The 22,757-nt window shown below is 42.2% G+C and overlaps 1 protein-coding gene across 1 annotated transcript; it reads left to right on the plus strand.

Moving 5' to 3' along the window:
• The first annotated feature begins 8,305 nt into the window (after positions 1–8,305).
• On the plus strand, positions 8,306–9,938 carry LOC140735162 (immunoglobulin lambda-1 light chain-like). The gene is made up of 3 exons (XM_073059952.1): positions 8,306–8,354; positions 8,491–8,844; positions 9,516–9,938. Exons 1-3 carry the CDS (start codon positions 8,306–8,308, stop codon positions 9,842–9,844), a joined length of 732 nt encoding a protein of 243 aa, XP_072916053.1. The 3' UTR covers positions 9,845–9,938.
• Positions 9,939–22,757: the final 12,819 nt, after the last annotated feature.

Raw genomic sequence — 22,757 nt, forward strand, 5'->3', positions numbered from 1 at the left:
TCGCACCTCAGTGTCACACCTTTAAGTGCAAGTCCCTACACTCGTTTATCCTGCTGATGTCAAACTTCTCACACTCGTCTTCATTAAAATCCATCTGACATTTTCAACCTGAAAGAAATGTGCGCAATTGGAATTAATTCAATCTCAACATTTTATTTCCGTCCAAGATCAATTGAGGAAGATTTAATGTGAGTTTATTATAAAATGTTAAACACAATAAATAATATGCAAAATTATGGAACAGAAGAAAAAATATCGACTGAAATCGTCTTCGCTCAAAAGTCGACTGTTTATTTATTTTCGTAGCTACTGCTTCATCTACTGAGTTTCTCCAGAATGTTGTATGCGTTCCTCTGGATTTGCAAGATTCTGCAGAATTTCTTGTGGTGTTTATGGTCTGAAATTTGTTAAATTGGTTCAGTATCTTTCAGGTTATGAAATCTAATCACATGTTGACTAATCAAGTTTTGAACCATATCACTGTGTTTCATAGTTTCATCCAAAGATTAGAAAGTGTTTAGATAATTTTTTTCTGCTGCAGGAATTAGACATTTCTAACGCTGATTACAAGCGGTTTTCGTCACTACCACGTGTCATTCTGAGCATGGTTCAAAACAGAAAAAAAAAGCATTTTCTCATGGTCATTTTATGTGGTCATTGCATAAAGCCCTTTCTGGATCAAATCAAGTATACTTCTTTTTGATAAAAATGACAGTTTTATCTCCCTCATCGTATTAATACAGTATTAACTTTATTTTTCTTTGCCACAGATAAATAATATATATTCGAATTATAATATTTAAAGTGGAGGTTGATAGGTTTTTGATTAGTAAAGGCGTCAAAGGTTACGGGGAGAAGCAAGAGAATGTGGTTGAGAGGAGTTATGATTAATTCTATTATGGTTATTCGATATATTGAGATTACCCGCCAGAAAATGAATCGAAGCGTTGCATATGACGACATATATCTACTTTGATAATAAATTTATCTTGAACTTTGATGATACATCGGCCATGATGGAATGGTGGGGAGACCTATGTGCCGAATGGCCGATTTCTGCAACTGTATCCTATGGTCTAATGGTGTACGTTCTGAGCAAAGGAGTTACTGCGCTTGCTCCTTTCTTCTATGGTCTCTTATACAAGCGTTTGTGATAAAAACAAATTGTGCATTTCGCTTCATAGCAATGGCTGTGCTAATAAGAATGAGTCACATGCATTTGGAAAATGTCTTTTTTCCGTCTGCATCCAGGTATTCAATGCTGGCTCGTCAGGCATATAACTTTATCAGTCGGTGAAGGAAGCAGTGGGGAGGAAAAGTTTGGCCTTTTGCAAGGAGGTGCATTGCAAAAGTGTGGCGTGCCTGCTGCATCACTACTGGCCCGAGGTTAGACTGTCTGCTTACTGTAAATAGGTCCGTTTCTTGTATGAAACCTTAAACTGGCTCTGGAGACTGTGTTCTCTGGATCACAGGATTCACCCGTGAGCAGCTACTGAGAGGGATGAGCCTCAGTCTCAGTAGTTAAGAAAGATGAGAGTCAAGTGCTCTGAAAGTCTGAATACTGAATGAACTAACGGAGTACAGTATAACTGATGTGAAACAGAAGATTCTGGGCTTCCCTCCTCGAGATCTGCTGATAATTAATCACTAACAAAGTTGCAATAGAGGATCGATTGGTGCTCGGAAACTTAGAGATTCCAGGGATATGAAAATAAAGCCAGATGGTTCTGCAGTGACCCTCAGTCACGAATTTATTGAAGAGAGGAGTGGATTTCAGAAGTCCACCGCTGTTTCGTTCGCCGTTTAAGTACCCAAGAATATAATCACTTTATGAAATTTCATGGATTGCTTCTTTCTCCAGCGACAGCCTGTTCAAGTCTTTGTGATGAAAGAAATGGTGCATTTCCTAAATAGCAACGGCTATGTTAAGAAGAATGTATATATACATTCCATGTCGTCATGTTCATGTGAAAGCCCATAGTGTGCTCCGTTTTGTTTCAAGGAATGAGAGAGACTGCGAGCGCTCGAGTCCAACCTGGGTCACCTCTGGATTTTTCCCTGGACACGCATCTCATTCCGTCTGCCCGATAACTATTGTGATACTCAGGCACGCATACTCAGACACAAACCCACACAGGCAGAGGCACAGGCGCCCCCCCCCCCCCCCCCACACACACACACACACACACACACACACACACACACACACACACACACACACACACACACACACACACACACACACACACACACACACACACACACACACACACAATAAACTGATGAAGGAAAGAAAAATGCCAGATGAGACAAGCAGGAGGCATTAGAAGAAATACAAAAAGTTTACTTAGATAAGTTAAATAAAAACGGAAAACTCGAAATAAACGCAGATCGCTTGAAGGCTCGTCCTGAGACCATAGATACTGAGGCTATGATATGGCGGAGAAATAAACAAGTGATTTGAGTTTGCTTGTGTGGAAACAAGACAAAGGAAACCGTCCAGAAACGTTTAACAGCAGAGCAGTAATGTACTGGGGAAAAAGTAAAAATGCTGTTTTTTTTGTAGAAATATCTGGCACTGAAAAACAATAAATCACTGTGAGCTAATGACGTTCTGCGCAAATTTCTGTAAGTGATGGCACAGGAAACACATGTCTGTCCTGCATATTTTAAATGTTTCCACAAATATTTTCACCCTTTTGAGAGGGAGTAGAGAGTGGGCGATATAAAGATGAAGAGAAAGGGGGGGGGGGGCAGTGTGCGAAAGAGTGAAAGAGAGTTTACCTCAGTACTGTGGACGAAATCAATATGTTTATCAATACTGGAGTGCTGACATGGCAGCTCGGAAAGTGAAATGTAAATTAACAAACTCTGCTCTAGACTGCTCTCAGAAACCTGTTTGGTTCCTAATATAGACAATAAAATGTTCGAACCAGAAGATGTGGTGTATAATCAATCTCTCTCTACCTTCAATGCAGCCACGGATTCGGACTCCGTGTCCCTATATGGCTACAATATCCTCCTATTCACTGCCCTCTGGCTGGTTTAGATACAGTTGAAGTCAGAAGTTGACATACACAGGTTGAATACATTAAAACTCATTGTTTAACCACTCCAGAGATTTCATATTAGCAAACTATAGTTTTGGCAAGAAGGTGAGGACATCTACGTTGGGCATATCACGAGTAACTTTTCCAACAGTTGTTTACAGACAGATTATTTCACTTTTATTGACTATATCACAATTCCAGTGGGTCAGTAGTTTACAAATTAATTCAACACAAATCACCCAAGACCTCAGAAAAAATTTGTGGACCTCCACAAGTCTGGTGTATCCTTGGGAGCAATTTCCAAACGCCTGTAGGTAGCACGTTCATCTGTACAAACAATAGTGCACAAGTATAAACACCATGGGAACACGCAGCCGTAAGACCGCTCGGGAAGGAGACGCATTCTGACTCCAGGAGATGAACGTACTTCGGCGCAAAAAGTGCAAATCCATCCCAGAACGACAGCAAAGGACCTGGTGAAGATGCTGGCGGAAACACGTAGACAAGTATCTATATCTACAGTAAAACAAGTCCAAAATGCGACATCACCTGAAAGGCTTCTCAGCAAGGAAGAAGCCACTGCTCCAAAACCGCCATAAAAATGCCAGACTACAGTTTGCAAGTGCACATGAGAACAAAGATCTTACTATTTGGAGAAATGTCTTCTAGTCTGATGAAATAAAAATGGAACTGTTTGGCCATAATGACTATCGCTTTGTTTGGAGGAAAAAGGGTGAGGCTTGCAAGCCGAAGAACACCGTCCCAACCGTGAAGCATGGAGGTGGCAGCATCATGTTGTGCGGGTGCTTTGCTGCAGGAGGGACTTCACAAAATACTTCACAAAATAGATGGCATCATGAGGAAGGAAAATTATGTGGATATATTGACGTTTGATCTCAAGACATCAGCCAGGAAGTTAACCTCTGTCGCAAATGGGTCTTCCAAATGGACAATGAGCCAAGCATACCTCCAAAGTTGTGGCAAAATTACTTAAGGACAACAAAGTCAAGGTATTCGAGTAGCCATCTGAAAGCCCCGACCTCAATCCGTTAGAAAATTTGTGGCCAGAACTGAAAAAGCGTGTGCGAGCAAGGAGGCCTACAAACCTGACTCAGTTACACCACTTCTGTCTGGAGGAATGCAACAAAATTCCGACAACTTATTGTGAGAACCCTGTGGAAGGCTACACAAAACGTTTGACCCAGGTTAAACAATTTAAAGGCAATGCTGCCAAATACTAACAAAGTGTATGTAAACATCTAACGCACTGGGAATGTGATGAATTAAATAAAAGCTGAAATAAATCATTCTCTCTACTATTATTTTGCATTTCACATTCTTAAAATAAAGTAGTGATCGTAACTGACCGGGAATGTTTTCTAGGATTAAATGTCAGGAATTTTGAATAACTGAGTTTAAATGTATATGGCTAAGGTGTATGTGAACTTTTGACTTTCACTGTACATAAATACACACCCACAGTGACTATATATCTAACCGGCGTCTCAATCAAACGTCACACATCGAAGGAAGTGTCCGTACATTCAGAACTGAAACAGTCAGAACAAATCATGTGTTCACAGTGTTATGAAGGACGGAGAAGAGGCGAGTAGAGAATTGTACGAATGTATTTAAATGCTTATCGTTCCCAGAAACAAACACGGGTGAAAGCAGATTAAGGAAAATGATTATAGCGGTGACCAAGTGAACTCAGCTAAAGAGAATCTACTAATTATCAATAAACTGATAAGTAAGAACACTCACAGGGAGAGAGAGAGAGAGAGAGAGAGAGAGAGAGAGAGAGAGAGAGAGAGAGAGAGAGAGAGAGCGATAGAGAGAGCGAGAGAGAGAGAGAGAGAGAGAGAGCGAGAGAGAGCGAGAGAGTTAGAAAACGAAAGATAAGAACAGAGGATAGTAAGAGAGAGGAGGGCTGAGAAAGAGAGGGGTTGGGTAGAGAGGAAAGCGGAGTGCGGAAGGTAGAGAAGGACGAGATAGAGTTGACCTCAACAGGCGGCAATGCGGTTTATTCACCGATAATACGGTAATGGAATGCTAACGGGCTAAGAAGGGACTTGAGACACAGCAATACAGCACGCCTGAACTCGCGCGATTTATGAAAGCAAAAACATGTGTGACGATTCAGGTTGAGTCACAAAAACACAGTAAAACAGAAGATATTACTGAAATTTAGCAAAAACTAAAAAAGATAAAACACTTTAAGGTCTTGCCTCAGTTTTATCAAACAATAGGATACAGAAGTGGAATTTGACCATTTGCTCAACTCACACCTCTGCGCCTTATAATCATTGATTTCCATCGTTAAAACCTACTCTTCTGCCTTCTTTAATCCCTTCATCCATAATAACCTGCCACCCAGGCCATGCTGTTTTATTGCCATCGGGCAGGAGGTACAGGAACCTTAGATCCCACAGCAGCAGATTCAGGAACAGTTATTAACCTGCAAAGATCAAGTTCCTGAACCAACGTGGATAACTTCACTGACCTCAAATCTGAACCGAAGATCTCCAGGTAGCAGTAAAGTGACATACAGGCACTTTCTTAATAAATTTACTTAGACTTTAACTTTGATAAGAACTGGTGCTTATCACAAAACAAATAGCCACCCTTCACCAGGTTCTCTATATTATTTATTTTCTTATGTACATTATCATTTCAATACTTCTAGTGTTCACAATTTATATCACATGTTTGAATGAGGGAGCTACGTATGAAGTACCTCGGTGTGATGGCACCCCAGAGTCCTCTGCCCTGAGCTGAACGTTGATCCCATTTCGTCCACTTTCACCACACGACTTCATATGTCTTCTAGGCCAAAATCCTCTATTTTCCAGAAATGAGGATTTTGGAGATGATGTTAGCGTTTCTGTAGCTCTGGGCCTTTACGGGATGGGTTTGCTAGACCCATGCCCAACCCTCCTCCTTTCGCAGATGGGCTTCCGACTGTCCATGGCGAATGTCTTGCTGCAGAATAAAGGGAGCTAGTATGATCAGAATTGGAATACCGTGCGTTGTCAGAACTTTCCGGGTACGATATAGAACATAGAATATTACAGCACATTACGGGCCCTTCGGCCCAGAATGTTGCGCCGACCCTCAAACCCTACCTCCCATATAACACCCTACCTAAAATTCCTCCATATACCTTTCTAGTAGTCTCTTAAACTTCACTAGTGTATCTGTCTCCACCACTGACTCAGGCAGTGCATTCCAGGCACCAACCACTCACTGAGGGAAAAACCTTCCCCTAATATCCCCCTTGAACTTCCCTCCCCTTACCTTAAAGCCATGTCCTCTTGGACTGAGCAGTGGGGGAAGAGGCGCTGGCTGTCCACTCTGTTTATTCCTCTTAATATCTTGTACAAGTGAAGTCACTGATAAAACGAATATGTCAAGGGTTAATATGGTTGATTTCCATATAAAAGGAAATTTAGTAGACCGGGGCTATTTGTTTTTCTTTAACGAGAGGCCATATAACTCTAACAATAGGATGGAAATGATGGACATACAGAGGTAATAGTTTTCCTGGTCGGGGTATCTAGAATCAACTGTCAGTGTATCAAAACACAACTTGTGTTATTCCGGACCGAAATCGGAAAGAAATTTGTTTTCCTTTCTGTGAAATTGATGATTTGTCACTGAATCCATACAAGAAGTGATTTGAGGTATCTTTAGATACAGGAGGAATTGATACATATGGATTTCGTGCAAAAACGCGGAACCCAGGAAAATCATTACCTGCAATGTTATTTAATGCTGTCCTTAATCATTTTGTAATGGCTCACACTGCAGGTTCAAAGCGCTGACGGTTTTCAAGGTGATGAACGTTGGGCCAATGCAGGAGTTGTTGGAGCTGTGGACTTCCATGTTAAAAACGAGTATGCCATCCCGCAGCTGAATCTCGGAGCGTTTTTGTTAGGTCACGTGATGTATTCTTTGCCATTATTTATCCGTCCTTACACATCACATTCAAGGTCTCTATAACTCATATTCTCAGTATTATTAATTAATTTATGTTTTAAATTTGCACAGTTCGTCTCTCTTTTACTCACTGTTTGTTTGTGTATAGTTTTCATTGATTCCATTCCGTTGTTTTTGTTCTGTTCTAAATATCTACAGAAAATGAATCTAAAATAAGTATATGGAATCCAATGGTTCATTTATCAGCTTGTATATTTTCACTAATAATCAAAACTGAACGGATTCCACAACCTAGGGACTCACCTTCAAGGACTCTGCAACTCATGTCCACAACAATATTTATCTATCAGTCTATCTGTCTGTTACCATCGCGCCGATGTAAAACTTGTTTGCGTTCCAAAATTATTCAATTTCCTCTTTTAATAATAAGAATTATTATTACTATTATTGTTGTATATTCTCAGTTCGTCTATTGCACATTGATGACTTGTCATTCTTTGTGTGTAGGTTTTCCTCGATTCAATTGCATTTTTGTTTTACTCATGCTGTCATTATTATATATTTTATTATTAATAATGAATATTATTATTGCTTGTTTTTCTATTTTCGTAGTCTGTTTTCTTTTGCACACTGAATGTTTGCTAGTCTTTCTGTGTAGTTTTTCATTGATTCTATTGTACATCGTTGCTGTACTGTGAATGCATACAAGGAAATGAATCTTGATAATAACTTGATTTTGAACATTAAACTTTGGCCATGAGCCGTCTGGTATTTATGAATATTAGCGATCAGCTTTATTTAAATCCCGACAGTAAAAGGAAAGTAACAGCATGTTTAGGACATGGGTTTTTCCCAAAGCAGGAACTGGGCCAATAAATTCATCAGTCTGTTTTGAAGACGGTTACAGGGATTTTGTGCCTTAAACAGGCTTGGTCGCTCGCTGAGGCAGACATTAGCTGCTACATGTTGCTAAATGCAGCCGTCAATCGAAAGTCTAAAATCATGCCAACCCCAATGCCTTTCCTAGATATTCATCAGACTGGATTGCCTTGGATTTTTGATATAACATAGCTAAATAAAAATATATTGAAGAATGTGTTAATATTTTAACGGTCATTCGCAAGCAATGGATTCCAGAGGACAGGTGGTCAGTCTCCGCCCCCAACATGTCTCTGCCCCCTCCCACTCATTAACATCCCCGGTTAATAAAGAGCCCGGAGTGTCCAGTTTGCAGACAGTAGAACCGGAGCCGCTCCGGGTGTTTGCACAACAGCGCACGGTTCAGTTGGACGTTAGGACGCTCGCTGACCCAAGGAATGTCGCCAGTTCTGCAGCTCCTGTGGGCTCTAATGGTCCATTTACCAGGTGAGAGACGAGTTAGTTAACGCACGAATTGTCGGCAAAGAAATTAGTTGAAACTTTGAAAGACAGCGAGTCTTCGGTGATCGATAACACTTCTGACAACTGCAAGATAACCTGTAGTTTTATTGTCTTATTGAAGGTATCCTGGCAGTCCCAGTCCTCAATCAGACCCCAGTGTCCGGTCCTGTCTCGGCGGGACAGACTGCCCGCTTAGAGTGTCGGATACAGAATGGAAACGTTGCAGGTTCCTATATTGGGTGGGACCGACATCGTCCCGGGAGGAGACCAGAGGGGGTGATAGCTGATACCTCGGGTAATAGCATTTACAGAGGACCCGGCATCACAGAACGTTTCCAACCATCCAGAGACACCTCCACCAACAGTCTCATCCTGATCATCGGCAGCTTGGAGCCCGGCGACTCGGCCGTCTATTACTGCCGAATGTGGGATAGTGGTTGGTTCTATGGACCGGGGACGATCCTGGAGATAAAGAGTAAGTAATCCTCTCGTTTATTATCAAATTATGCTTCCGACGAATTCCCCATTTCAATCGTACTGCGGGCTGGCTCTAGACTGCCGCAGTCTCAATCTGTCGAATTAATTCCACCTTTGGTTCATCCTTTGAAATTTCCCACATGATGCAGCAACACTCGAAAGTCCGTTCTTTTAACCCGTTAACCCCTTCTTCATATTCCAGCCCTAAATTTCAAAGAGGTCAATCGTCTAAACCACTCCAATCCCAGGGAGCTCCAGTCTACGAAAGGCTAAACTGAAATATCCGTAAATACATAATAGATAGAATTTAGATTTGAGGATTAGTTGGGGTCTCCCCTGAACCCCTGTAACACCCTAGGTACCGCCCTCAGCAAAGAGACCATTGCCACCAGGATAGCACGAAATCCGTGGAAATTACCAGACCTGACCTGAGGGGTGGGCAACAGTTCACCAGTACCAGGCTTGAGGGTGGCCAACAATTCCATGCTAGCGTCTGTCGATGGGTCGAATGGTCGCATTCTGTGCCCCACTTTTCAACGATTGTCTGTATAGTTGGTGCATTGTGATAATGGTCTGACGGGAGTTCAGTCAGTAGGTGGCGCCATTTAGGAAATGCACACATTAATGATGATATTTTCCTCCTCCTCCCACCACCTTTCTCACACACAGGTAGCGAGAGCAGAAAGCCCTCGGTTCTCCTGCTCCCTCCTTCCCCGGAGGAAACCGGCTCGGGTTCTGCCACTCTGTCCTGCCTCGTGAGCGGCTTTAAGCCTGGCTTGGTCGCACTGCGCTGGAGCGTGGATGGCGTTGAGACGGACAGTGGCGTGACGACAGGCGCCGTGTCCACGGACACTGACCTGACCTACAGACTGAGCAGTTACCTGCGGGTTCCCGTCGCTGCCTGGAACAAGGGCTCGAGCTATTCCTGCAGCGTGAGTCACAGCTCGCTCAGCTCGCTGCTGCGCAACACCATCTCTTCGTCCGCCTGTGCGCAGTGAGGCCCCGCCGGGTGGCAGCTCACGAACGCAGTGAAACCCGCACTGGGGCTGTGCAGCCGCCTTCTGCAATGTAATTCTGTAACAAATGTCCGTTTCTGGGAACTAAGAAATTGTTTAATAAATTCAAAGATGAATGTTTTGAATGCGCATCGTTTGCGACGAGTGATACTATGTAGAATGTTTCTTATTATGCTGTGTCTGATCTGCTTTTTGTAGAATGGGGAGAGATTCACCAGGATACAATGACCGTATTGTGATTGACTTTTGTAACACAGCACTTAATAAAGAGCCAACTCAGCGGCGTGTTTACAGTGGGTCTCTCTTTATTCGACTGCTCTTTGTGCCTCGAATGAATTAGTAGCGAGTAACATGACGAGCTTGAACTACCGTACATACACTTACAGTCAAGTCAATTCAAAACAGATTATCCACCCCGCTTATCAATGCCGATCTCTGTGTACTCCACCTGCAAGGATCAATAATCAAAGTTATTCACCATACGCAGTGCAATACATTAAGAATTTGCTGTGATGTGTTGGCGTGACATGAAACAGGGCATTCAAGAATTAAAAGGAATAATTATATAAAATTAAAGTTAGAAATTAAAATCAGCATATGGAATAAAATGTTGCACAACGACATAAATAGCAGCATCTAAGTGCAATGTAAACAACACATAAAGCGAGGTTAAATGTATTTACAGTTCATTGCAGTCACTGGGGTAACAGATAGAGGAATGTGGGTTGCTACAAATGGTTGATCAGATTCATAACCTGGCGCAGTAACACACACAAACTGCTGGAGGAAATCATCATGTCTGGCTGGATCTTTGGAAAGCTCTCGGCTCGAAACGTCGACTGTTTATTCCTTTCCACAAATGCTCCCTGACCTGATGAGTTCCTCCAATATTCTGCATCTGCTGATCCGAAATTCCAGCATTCGCAGAATCACTTGATTGCCTGGGGAAAATATTGTTATGGTGATAGAGATGGCGTGACACGTTTGTTTCGATAGTTCTAAAACGCTCTCCTCTAGGTAATTTTATTTTTGGGAAAAAAGGCAGTTTCCAAGGTGCGTAGTGTCGGCAATGATGTTTTCCTGCCCGCTTCTTTGTCTGGGACACATGCAAGTCCTCCAGTGGTGGTCGACTGTAGCCAAAGACATATTCAGTTCATCTGGCAATGTTTTGTCAGGGAATGCTGCAGAAAACCAGATAGTAATGGCTGATGTGAGGCTGTTCTCTCGTTCGGCAGTGTAGAATTGCACCTCCCGCCTTCACCTGGTCCTCTGCTTATATTCTTTCCATCCCGCCCCCCACACTTGTTTATCCGACAAATCCTTAAACATAGCCTTGCTCTGGGCCCCAACCACTCCCTGACTTCATCGTGTTCACATATCTGCCATTGTCTGAGCAAACTCTGACCTCCCACCGTGAGTGGTGCACTGTAAAGATGTTTTCCCGTAGCTTGGGTTTTGCCTCCTTCTGAGTTAATCCATTCACGCATAAGTCTCATAGCTTCAAACGCCCACTATTCTACCCCTTTTAATTACCGTACATCTCGTGGGTGTGGTGGGTGGGGGGGGGGGAGTGGTAATGGCAATAGCTTATTTAACCACCTGAATTAGTGATCTCAGCACATCCGATGGGAAGTGTCTACTCCATTTCCAATTCGTCCCTGTAGAGATGCACGGTCTAGTTCCGTGCACAAAAGTTCTGTCAGAGGAATATTTAAAAGATCGCAGAAGAGAAATATAATTATATAACGCACAGAATCTGGGTTAGATTTCTGTGATAGACAGTTACTCTATCTGAAGTTACACTTCACTGCCATACTGACATTTTTTCAACAAGCCCACTTTATATCCAATTGACAATCTCATCGCAAAAATATGATCTTATTGATAAGCCTACTATGAGATACCTCGTCTAAATTCACCGTGGAAAAACTGGCAGGAGGCCGGATATTCCAGAGGGTCGGGGGCAGATGTCTGTGAACCTGGCATTCCCAGGGACAATCATGTCGGAGGAATAAAAGGTCTGCATGTACATAACTCACTGGACAAGTTAGTTTCACCCAGGGGCCCTGAAAGAGGTGGCTGAATGGATTGTGGAGACATTACCAATGATCTTGCACGAATACATTCATTTTGGCCTAGTTCCGAAGGAATGGTAAATTGCACATGTCACTCCACTCTTCAAGAAAGGAGAGAGGCAGAAGAAAGAAAAAAATAGGCCAGTTAGTCTGACGTCAATAGCTGGAAAGATATTGGAGTCGATTGTTAAGGATGTGGTTTCGTGGTACTTGGCGGCTCATGTACCACGTACATAGTTCAGAGGCAGCGTGGTATCCTTACAGGAAAATATTATCTGACATGTCTTTTAGAATTCTTTGAAGATATGACATGCGGGATAGACAATGAAGAATCGGTGGGTGTTGTGCACTTGACATTTCAGAAGAACTTGAGAAGGTACCACACATGAGGCTGCGTAACAGATTAAGAGCCAGTGATGTTGCAAGAAAGAAGCTAGAATGGGGAAAGCACTGGTCGATTGAAAGGATGCAAAAAGCAGAATAACATGAGCCTTCTCTGGTCGGCAGATGGTGACAGTCGTGTTGCACAAGGTGTCTGATGGGGTTGATTTTTTAAAAAATATATTATATGTCAATGCCCTGGACGGAGGAATTGATGGCTTTGTGGGTGGTTTCTCAGAAGACATTTAGAGAGGTGGAGGAGCAGATAGTTTTGAGGAAATGTAGAGGCTACAGATTGACTTAGACAGCTTAGAGGAATCTGCAAAGGAGTAGCAGATGGCATACAGTATCGTGCACCTTGGTAGAAGAAATAAAAGTGCTGACTATTTTCTAACTTGAAAGAATATTCCAGAATCTCAGGTGCAAAGCAACTTGGGAGTCTTTGTGCAGGATTTCAAAAATGTTAATTTGCAGGTCGAGTTGGTGGTCAGGAAGGTAACAGTGATGCTAGCATCAGGTGGACGGTAACAGTTATGTCAACATCAGTTGGACGAACATAACAGCAAGGATATAATATTGAGGTTTCATAAAACATTGGTAAGGCCTCACTTGGAGTACTGTGTGCAGTTTCGGGCCTCTTAACCAATAAAGCGTGTGCTGATATTGGAGAGGGTTCTTTGGGGTTCGCGAAAATGTTTCCGGGATTGAAAGGTCTTTCACATAAAAACGTTAGATGGCTCTGGGCCTGTACTCTCTGGAAATTAGAAAGGGGTGACCTCATTGAAACCATCGAACGGTGAAAAGGCTCGTTAAAGTGGAGGTGTAGAGAATGTTCCCGATTTGGGTGAGTCCAAGTCCAGAGAACACAGCCTCAAAATAGAGGCGCTTCCTTTCAGAACGGAGCTGGGGGGGGGGGGGGGGGGGGTGGGGAATGTCTTTAGCCAGAGTCACTCGGTTCCCATATGGCCAACGTGCGGAGTGAGGGACACTGAAGCTGGTCGACAGTTCACAGACTTCAATGCGAACAATGTTAAAGGAAAATGAAAACAATAAATGCTAGGCCAAACAGGGCTATTAACTAAAACTTTCAAATGGAAAGCGAAGCCTACACTGCGGTTGAAATGAATATCTAAGAAATGAATTTTACTTTGTCCTGAGCCATCTGTATTTACCTGTCAATATATCATTGAAATTAGCAGAAAAAAAACTCAATCAATCTACTCACTGAACAAATAAGAATCGAGAAACGCAAATGATAACAAAAAATGGCAACTGCCCAGACTGTTATATCTCTTCCAGACCCTACCAATAGAGATTAGCCAAAATCAATTCAAAGAATGGAACAAGATGTTACCAAGGTATATTTGGCAGGGTAAAAGGCCTGGAGTACGTCTGAAAACTTTGCAATTAGCAAAGGAAAAGGGGGGATGGGGCTTCTCTTAGAGATTATTATTTTGCAGCACAGTTGAGAGCTGTGATATGTTGCTGCAACCCATCATATGACGCTCAATGGAAAAACATTGAGGAGCGGGTACTTCCCATCCCCGTACAAGCAATTTTGGCTGATAACAAACTGCAAAGGTGCATAAATACTATTGATAACCCATGGGTGAAATTGACTCTTAAAATATGGACAACTACTATAAAAGAATATAATATAGAATGAGATATTGCAATTCTTAAATGGTGTGCATATGACTCAGATATTACACCAGATAAATTAGATGCTAGATTTAAGGACTGGACAGCTAAATGAATAACTATTGTTTGCAACATAATGGAAGAAGAAACACTGTTCAGTTTTGAAATACTTAAAGTTAAACACTTATTAGAGAAACAAGATTTTTATCGGTATTTACAGATGCGACAATATGTTAATAAAACGATTAAAATGTAACCAAGGCAAGTACGTGCTTGATAGAGCTATTTAGAAAAGCATATAATTCAGATAACGGTAGTAGAATCACTTCAAACATGTATAAGGGGTTATCAAATCTTAAAACACATTCGACTTCATACATTAAAACAAAATGGGAGAAGGAAGGAGGGGTAATTATATCTGAGGAAGAATGGACAATAATATGGAGCTATCAATGGAAGTGTACCAGTTCAAAGAAATGGAGGGAGTTTGGATGGAAAAACTTGATAAGATATCTTATTATACTCTCTCAGAAATCCCATTATGATAGTAACCTCCCTGTTTGCTGGAGAAATTGTGGAAATCAAAGTGCAAATCATTATCATATTTTTTGGGACTATCCGGTTATCAAAGGAGGGGGATACACAATGCCCTACAAGGTACCTTTAAATGTGAAATACCCTTAGAGAGTAAGACCATATATTTTGGATATATACCTCAAGAATGGTTGAAAAGAGATAAATATTTAATTAATATACTGTTGGTAGCTGGTAAAAAGACTCTTACTAGGAAATGGTTATCACAGGAGAGTCCAACTTTAAATGCATGGATGGAAATTACAATAGACATTTCCAAAACGGAGAAGATAACAGAATCTGTTAATCATAAGCAGGAACAATTTGATTCATACCGGGAAAAATGGTTTAACTACATAATGCCTCATAGGCCCGATTTTATTCTCACAAATCAATGCAAAAAAGATCACTCCCTACTTGTACATAGTTTTTTTCCCTTTGCTTGTTTTTTCTTTCCGCTCTTTTCTATAAGTGTATACCTCAGATAAATACTTCGTGGAGATTTGTGATATATATGATTATATGATATATATGTACAATGTCTGAAATACATCTTATGGAAATGTTTGTTTGATGATGAACTTCAATAAAAATAAATTACAAAAAAGAAATGAATATCTAAATGTAAAGCGAATACCACCCGTCTTCAGAGTCAGTTGACTCGACAGTCCAATTTCTCAAGCAAGCCGAATGCAAGCAGGCAGGGAGGCATGGCTGGGCTGGGATCAAGTCCCGACAAAAGCTACGACGGAATGAATGGAGTTCAATACTATCACAATGAAATAATAATTAGCTGACACGTGCATATTCACGAGCGCAATTGCCGTTTCTACTGCCCTGCCGAATCCGTGGTTGTGACAACCAGAGAACTGTGAATCAGTTCAATTCATTCGGACAAGCGACTGTGGAGGCCAAGTCACTGGGTACAATTAAGTCAGAGGATGACAAGTTTTTGATTAGACAGATATCTGTGGAGGTCATGAAAGAATGCAGGAATAAGGCAGGAGATTGGGACTGAGAGGGAAAATTGTTCAGTCGTGACAAAATGTTGTCGCAGGCTCGATATATCAAGTAGACTAATTCTGCCCTTTTACCTTATGGTGATATTTTACCATATTCTGCATGCCGTTCGTCATCTCTTCAAAATTCGTTTTCCCGGACACAATTTCCTGCGCACAAAGTCATGATGACTATCCCGAATCATTTTTTACCTTTCGAAAGGCTGATAGATACTGACTCATAGAAAATCCTGCAATAACTTGTCTTTACTGTACTAAAAATCGCAGGCTTCAAGTTCTCTGGGTCTTCCCTTCAGCACATTAAGACAAGTTGCCAAAACGGATACATGGCCGTGGTAGCGAGGATGAGTGGGCACATGATCGAAGCGTCGGAGGGCAGCAGAGTTCATAGCGGGTGAGTTTAGAGAGAGGGAGAGAGAGAGAGAGAGAGAGAGAGCGAGGGAGGGAGGGAGAGATAGCAGAGGGGAGGGAGCGACAGTAGAGAGAGCGAGGGGCGGTAGTGTAGGTATCCCACAAACAGAATCGCGGTACAGCAGCAGATCACAAAAAAAGAGATTCTGGAAATGCTGTCAACCACAGCAGCACACGGAGGCCGTTGCAGGAACTCAGCAGGTCAGGCAGCATCTCTGGAAATGAATGAACAATCGACGTTTCTGAACGAGAGGCGGGGTGCGTTTGTATCTGATAGGTAAAATTAGTTGGGAGGTAAGGCATATGAAAAGAACGAATTTGATTGGAGAGGAGAGAGAGCCACAGGAGAAAGAGAAGAAGAAAAAAGGGCACTAGGGTAGAGTTGATAGGAAGATGAGGATCAGAGGTAACAGTGGGGAATATAAGAGGAAGAAAATGAGAGAGGAAAAGAAAAAGAAAGAGGAAGAGAAATAACGGACGGAGAAATTGATCTTCAAGACATAAGGTTACAGGTGACCTCAAGAGGAAACGACGTGTTTCTCCTGCACACTGAGATGGCCTCATCGTGGTTAAAGGGACGGCCATCGACAGACATCTCGCAAAGGGAATGGGAGTAAAAACTCAGAAGTTTTTTTCACCTGGAAAATCCGTTTTTGACGGATGGAGAAGAGAACAGAGACCTCCAATCAGAATAAATCCCAAAGGATTACAGCCCTCTGTTTTCTGTAGGCATCGAGTTCTGAATCAAAGCTGGAAAGTGCACGGTCAACCCCTTCCATCTTAAGCTCTGGATGAGCCTCACATTTTAGAAACGCCTTAATAAAATACACGTAAACATAGTCAACGGCACTACCTTCAATCTCGTTCGTCATCTTTTGGTAGAACTCAATTAACTTCATCAGACATACACAGAGACATGATTTTTCAACTGACAACAAATCCCTAAAAATAATCTCCACTAATTTCTCTACCACTGACGTGAGACTAGCTAGTCTATAGATTCCACGATTAATCCAATTTACAACTTAAACAATGGAACAACATTAGGTTCACTCAATGCTCAGAGACGTCGCCTATGGCGAGAAGACTCGAAGATATTGATCAAGGCCCCAGCAATCTCACCTCATACATCTCTACATAACCAGTTTGACTAACCCATTAGGTTATGGAGACTTATCCATCGTCATGTTCTTTAAGAGACACAACTCTTGCTTTTTTTATCTAGCAAATTAGCCCGCTTCACACGCTGATCGCCCGGCTTCTCCAGATTCAATGTAGTCATTTAGGACCTCATCCACATCCTCTGTCCCAAAGCGCATGATCTCTCTTTATCGCTGAGTCGGTCACCTGCTGCCTAGTTGTCTTTCGTTCGAGATCTACGTATCGAATAGCTTGAGATTCTTCTTAATCCATTGTGACTACGATTTCTCATGGTCCTTCCAGGTTACAGGGCTTAATTTTAGCATCCTAAACATTATATGCACTCCCTTTTCTTTTTCACTAAAGTTGCTATCACATATCTTTATGTCAGATGCGTGATTACTCCAAAACAAATGTTCGCAATTAATTGTTCATTGCTGCAAACGCGGTCATTATGCCGGAAGAGGACCCACGAAAGCCGGGCGGGGGGTGCGGAATCAATGTGGATCGCTTGAAGGCTCGTCCTCCGACCACAGAGACAGAAGCAAAGAAATCGCGAGAAAATAAACAAATGAATTGAATTTGCTTTCATAGAAACAATACGCAGTAAACATTGCAGAAACGTTCGACAGCAGAGCAATAGCGCACAGTCACAAAAGTAGAAATGTTTGTTTTATAGAAATATCTGGCAATGGAAAACAATAAATCACTGTGAGCTGATGACATTCTCCGCAAAGTCACAAAGTCCTGTAAGAGATGGGACACAGTCAATCCATTTCTGTCCTGGATTTTTAAAGTTTATACTATTAGTCTTTCAAGACGGAGAGGGGAAATAGAGAGGGAGGGAAAGAGGGAGAAGGCGATTGGAAGTGTCTGTGAGAGAGGGAGAGTGGGGAGTAGGGACAGAGAGAGAGGAGGGTGATGATAGATAAAAAGTTGAGTTTACCTCAGTAGTAAGGTCGAATTCAGTATGCTTATTAATAATAAAATGCTAACATGGTACCTGAAAGAGTGAAATTTAAACTGGAAAAAGTTGCTGCGAATGTAGAATGTAATGTTATCCTCATCGGTTCATAATTTCGAATACATATAATAAAATATGTGAAGCAGAAGACATGAGGTGAAAGCAGATGGATTTTCACTACACCTGCACTACTTCACTACACCTGTATTGGCCTGAATGAACGACAGTCTACAGATCAGTGATTTCGAATGAAACAAGCACAGTGGAAGCAGACAGACTAATTGTCTTTGTTCGTGCTGCGTGCTTGGGAATGGAGGCTGCCATTTTTGAAGACACTCTATTCTCCATTTTGTGAGCTTAACTTGCTGGACCTTATCAATGTTTTGAAGAAGACACGATGATGCTTCGTAATATGCTGTTCTGGAGATCATTTACAAATAAGAAGTTATTTGTGAGATGTTCTTTGGTCGGACATAATATGTAAGTTTGTGAATCTTGCGTTTGCTGCTTTCCTGGAGTGATTCAAGTTCGTTGCTGATTGAGAAGAAAGAGCCATAAATTATCGACTGTCACTTGATGGGAAGAGGGCAATAAATGGACGCTGGCTTGTAGCAGAGCCAATAACAAGGAGTTAATGGACTGACACATTACCTATGGTCAAAGACACGGGATGCAATATTTGAATTGAGAAGGAATGGATATAAAAATAGATGTTTCGTGTGTGCTGGTAGCGGTAACTTCGAAGAAAAATCATCGCAGATACAAGTGTGAGCAACCCTCTGTGAAACATGTGGCGAGTGAATCGGTACTACGAGGAATGCCTGGCCAGCGCAGACTCCTTTGCTCGGGTAATACCTTTGCTATTCTTTGAATATTCAGGAGAGTCAGAGATACTTAGCGGGTGTGCACACAAGGTATTTAGTGTGTGAATTCACGTACTTGTCAATTTAAACAACAAAGGTACTTGACAGTAAATACAGATATAGTCGATTAACAACATCCTGACGTAAGTGATTGTGTTGTCTTGGTGATCTAAAATGCGTATGAAGAGCCATTGAGATTACGTCTGCCGTTGACTTATTGTGACGATAGGCCAATTACAATGGGTCCAGGTTCGTGCTGAGGCAGGAGTTCAGTCTAGTCTTAACCAAACTCACAAAGCATTTCACCACTGTCGATGTGAGTGTTACCGGGCGATAATCGTTAAGGCAGCCCACATTACTCATCTTTGGCACTGGTATAATTCTTGCCTTTTTGAAGCAAATGGGAACTTCTGCCCGGAGCAGTGAGAGGTTGAAAATGTCCTTGATTACTCCCGCTAGTTGGTTGGCACAGGTTTTCAGAGCCATTCCAGGTACACAACGGGATCTTCTGCCTTGCGAAGGTTCACTCTCTTTAAAGACAGTCTAACATCGGCTTATGAGACAGAGATCACAGGGTCATCATTTGCAGCAGGGATCTTCACATCTGAAGTTGTGTTCTCCCTTTCAAAGCGGGCATAGAAGGCGTTGAGTATATCTGGTAGTGAAGCATCGCTGCAATTCATTCTGTTGGGTTTTGCTTTGTAGGAGATAATGTCTTGCAGTCCCTGCCAGAATTATCGTGCATCTGAGACCGCCTCCAACCTCGTTCGAAATCGCCCCTTCGCCCTTGAAATAGTCCTCCGCAAATCATACCTGGTTTTCTGGTACAGGTCTGGGTATCCGGACTTGAATGCCACAGATCTAACCTTCAGCAGACGACGTACCTCCTGGTTCATCCACGGCTTTTGGTTTGGGAATGTACAGTAAGTCTTTATAGGCAAACACTTATCCACACAGGTTTTAATGTAGTTGGTAACAACTGCAACATACTCATTCAGAGTCAAAGATGAATCCCTGAATACAGTGCAGTCCCCGATTCAAAGCAGTCCTGTAGGCGCTCCTGTACTTCCCTTGCCCAAACCGTCTTGGTCCTCACTAAAGGTAGAAGTACAGCTAGGTAATCAGACTTCCCGAATGACGGCGTGGAATAGCATGGTAGGCATTCTTGATGGTTTAACAATGGTCCAGTGTGTTGTTTCCTCTAGTATTGCAAGTGATCTGTTGATGGTAATTGCTTCGTTATTTTTTCAGACTGGCCTTGTTAAAATCTCCCAAGTCAATGGTGAAGGCGTTAGGGTGAGCTGTTTCGTGCACCTTGATCCCATTGCTCAGATCATCTAAAGCCTAATTGACATTGGCCTGAGGTGGAATCTAATCTGCTACAGAATGACCCCAGAGAATTCCCGTGGTAAGTAAAAAGGACGACACTTTACTGCTAGATATTCGAGGTCTGATGAGCAGATTTGAGAAAGCACTGATATATTCGTGCAGCAAGAAGAGTTGATTATGAGGCATACACCTCCACCTCTGCTTTTGAGACACTCTAAAAATCTATCCTGACGATGTATAGTAAACCCATCGACCAGAATCGCTGCATCCGGTACGGAAGAGGTTAACCAGGATTCCGTGATGCAAAAAACACACGTGGTCCTAACGTCCCACTGATACAGCACCCTGGCTCTGAGATCATCGATTTTATTCACGAGAGACTGCACGTTAGCCAGTAAGAGCGTCGATATAGGGAGTTTAAAACCTCGTTTCCTTAAACGCACTTGCAGTCTTGATCTCCGGCTGCGCTTTCCCTGATGTTTTCTCCGTGGGCCCTTCCGACCGCAGACTGTGTTGCTTCCGTCGGCTTTAAGCAGCGATAGTTCGTTTAAACGCATTAAGACATATTTGCTGACTGTACTGCTCTTGGAAGCAGTTGCGCTTTTCAGCTGTAACAGGCTGAAAGGGGAATATTTAATCGTATCCATTGGGAGTAGTGGATACTGTAATTATCCATTACTGTAATTGGAATGTAATTGGACCCTCGACTTCCAACCCGAAGATCACAGTCTCTGCGGATTGGTGGTAACGTATTCTCTTCTCTGACAATCAACACTGGCGCGCCTCAGGGGTGTGTGCTTAGCCCAGTGCTCAACTCTCTGTATATACATGACTGTGTGGCTAGGCATAGCTCAAATACCATCTACAAATTTGCTGACGATACCACCATTGTTGGTAGAATTTCAGGTGGTGACGAGAGGGCGTACAGGAGTGAGATATGCCAAATAGTGGAGTGGTGCCGCAGCAACAACCTGGCACTCAACGACAGTAAGACGAAAGAGCTGATTGTGGACTTCAGGAAGAGTGAGACGAAGAAACACATACCAATTCTCATAGAGGGATCAGAGGAAGAGACAGTGAGCAGTTTCAAGTTCCTGGGTGTCAAAATCTCTGAGGATCTAACCTGGTCCGAACATACCGATGTAGTCATAAAGAAGGCAAGACAGCGGCTACACTTTATTAGAATCGATTGTCAACAAATACGCTCAGAAATCTCTACAGTTCTACCGTGGAGAGCATTCTGACAAGTTGCAACACAGTCCGGTATGGAGAGGCTGCTGTACAGGACCGAAAGAAGCTGCAGAAGGTTTTAAATCTAGTCAGCTCCATCGTGGGCACTAGCGTAGAAAGTATCCAGCACATTTTGAGGAAGCGGTGTCTCAGAAAGGCAGCGTCCATTATTAAAGACCTCCAGCACCCAGGGCATGCACTTTCCTCACTGTTACCATCAGGTTGGAAGTACAGAAGCCTGAAGGCATACACACAACGAATCAGGAACAGCTTCTACTCCTCTACCATCGGATTCCTAAATGGACTTTGAAGCTTTGGACACTACCTCACTTCTTTAATATACAGTATTTCTGTTTTTGCACATTTTAATAATCCATTCAATATACATGATTGATTTACTTGTATATTTATTATTATGTTTGTTTATTATTTATTATAATTTTCTCTCTCTCTGCTAGATTGTCTATAGCATTGAACTGCTGCTGCTAAGTTAACAAATTTCACGTCACATGCCGGTGATAATAAACCTGATTCTGATTCCGATTTGGATCTCTCCGTGCCTCACAAATCACTGTTATGAGGAAATTCTTACAACACGTGTACTTCAGAAAGGAGTACAATATTGTGTTCTTTTTACAGTTATATCAGGTGATAAGACGTAGGAGCAAGATTAGGCCAAGCGTCCCATCAAGACTGTTCCGTCTTTCTATTATGGCTGAGTTAACTTTTTTTTTGAATGACATACTCCTACCTCCTCCCCTGACCTATAACAATTAATAATTCATTAATCTCTGCCTTCAGTGCGGCCAGGGATACGTCCTCTACATCCCCGTGTGGCAAAAAAAAAAAAATCCTCATATTCACCACCCTCTGGTTGGTTTAGATATATCAATAAGCGTCCATACTAAGTATATATCTAACCTCCTTCTCAATCAGAGGTCACAAATTTCAAATAACTGGCCTCCCTTTTTGAACAAAACACGTGTTCTCAATGTTATTGAACGACGGAGAACAGGCAAGAAAGCAATTGAACCAGTGTATGTGTACTTAAATATAATTCACTCAATATCGATGATAGCAGATTAAGGATAATGACGATACTGCTGGCCAAGTAAATGACAAGCGGGACTCAGCTAAAGAGAATATATAAAGTGGCAAAAAACTGATAAGGGGAACATGAAAGTAAAGAGAAAGCAACAGTGGGAGAAGGGCGGTAGAGATTGATAGAAAGATAGAGAGAGAGAGTGAGAGAGAGGAGAGGGGAAAGAA

Source organism: Hemitrygon akajei, chromosome 11 (assembly GCF_048418815.1).
Source record: "Hemitrygon akajei chromosome 11, sHemAka1.3, whole genome shotgun sequence".
NCBI classification, from domain to species: Eukaryota; Metazoa; Chordata; class Chondrichthyes; order Myliobatiformes; family Dasyatidae; genus Hemitrygon; species Hemitrygon akajei.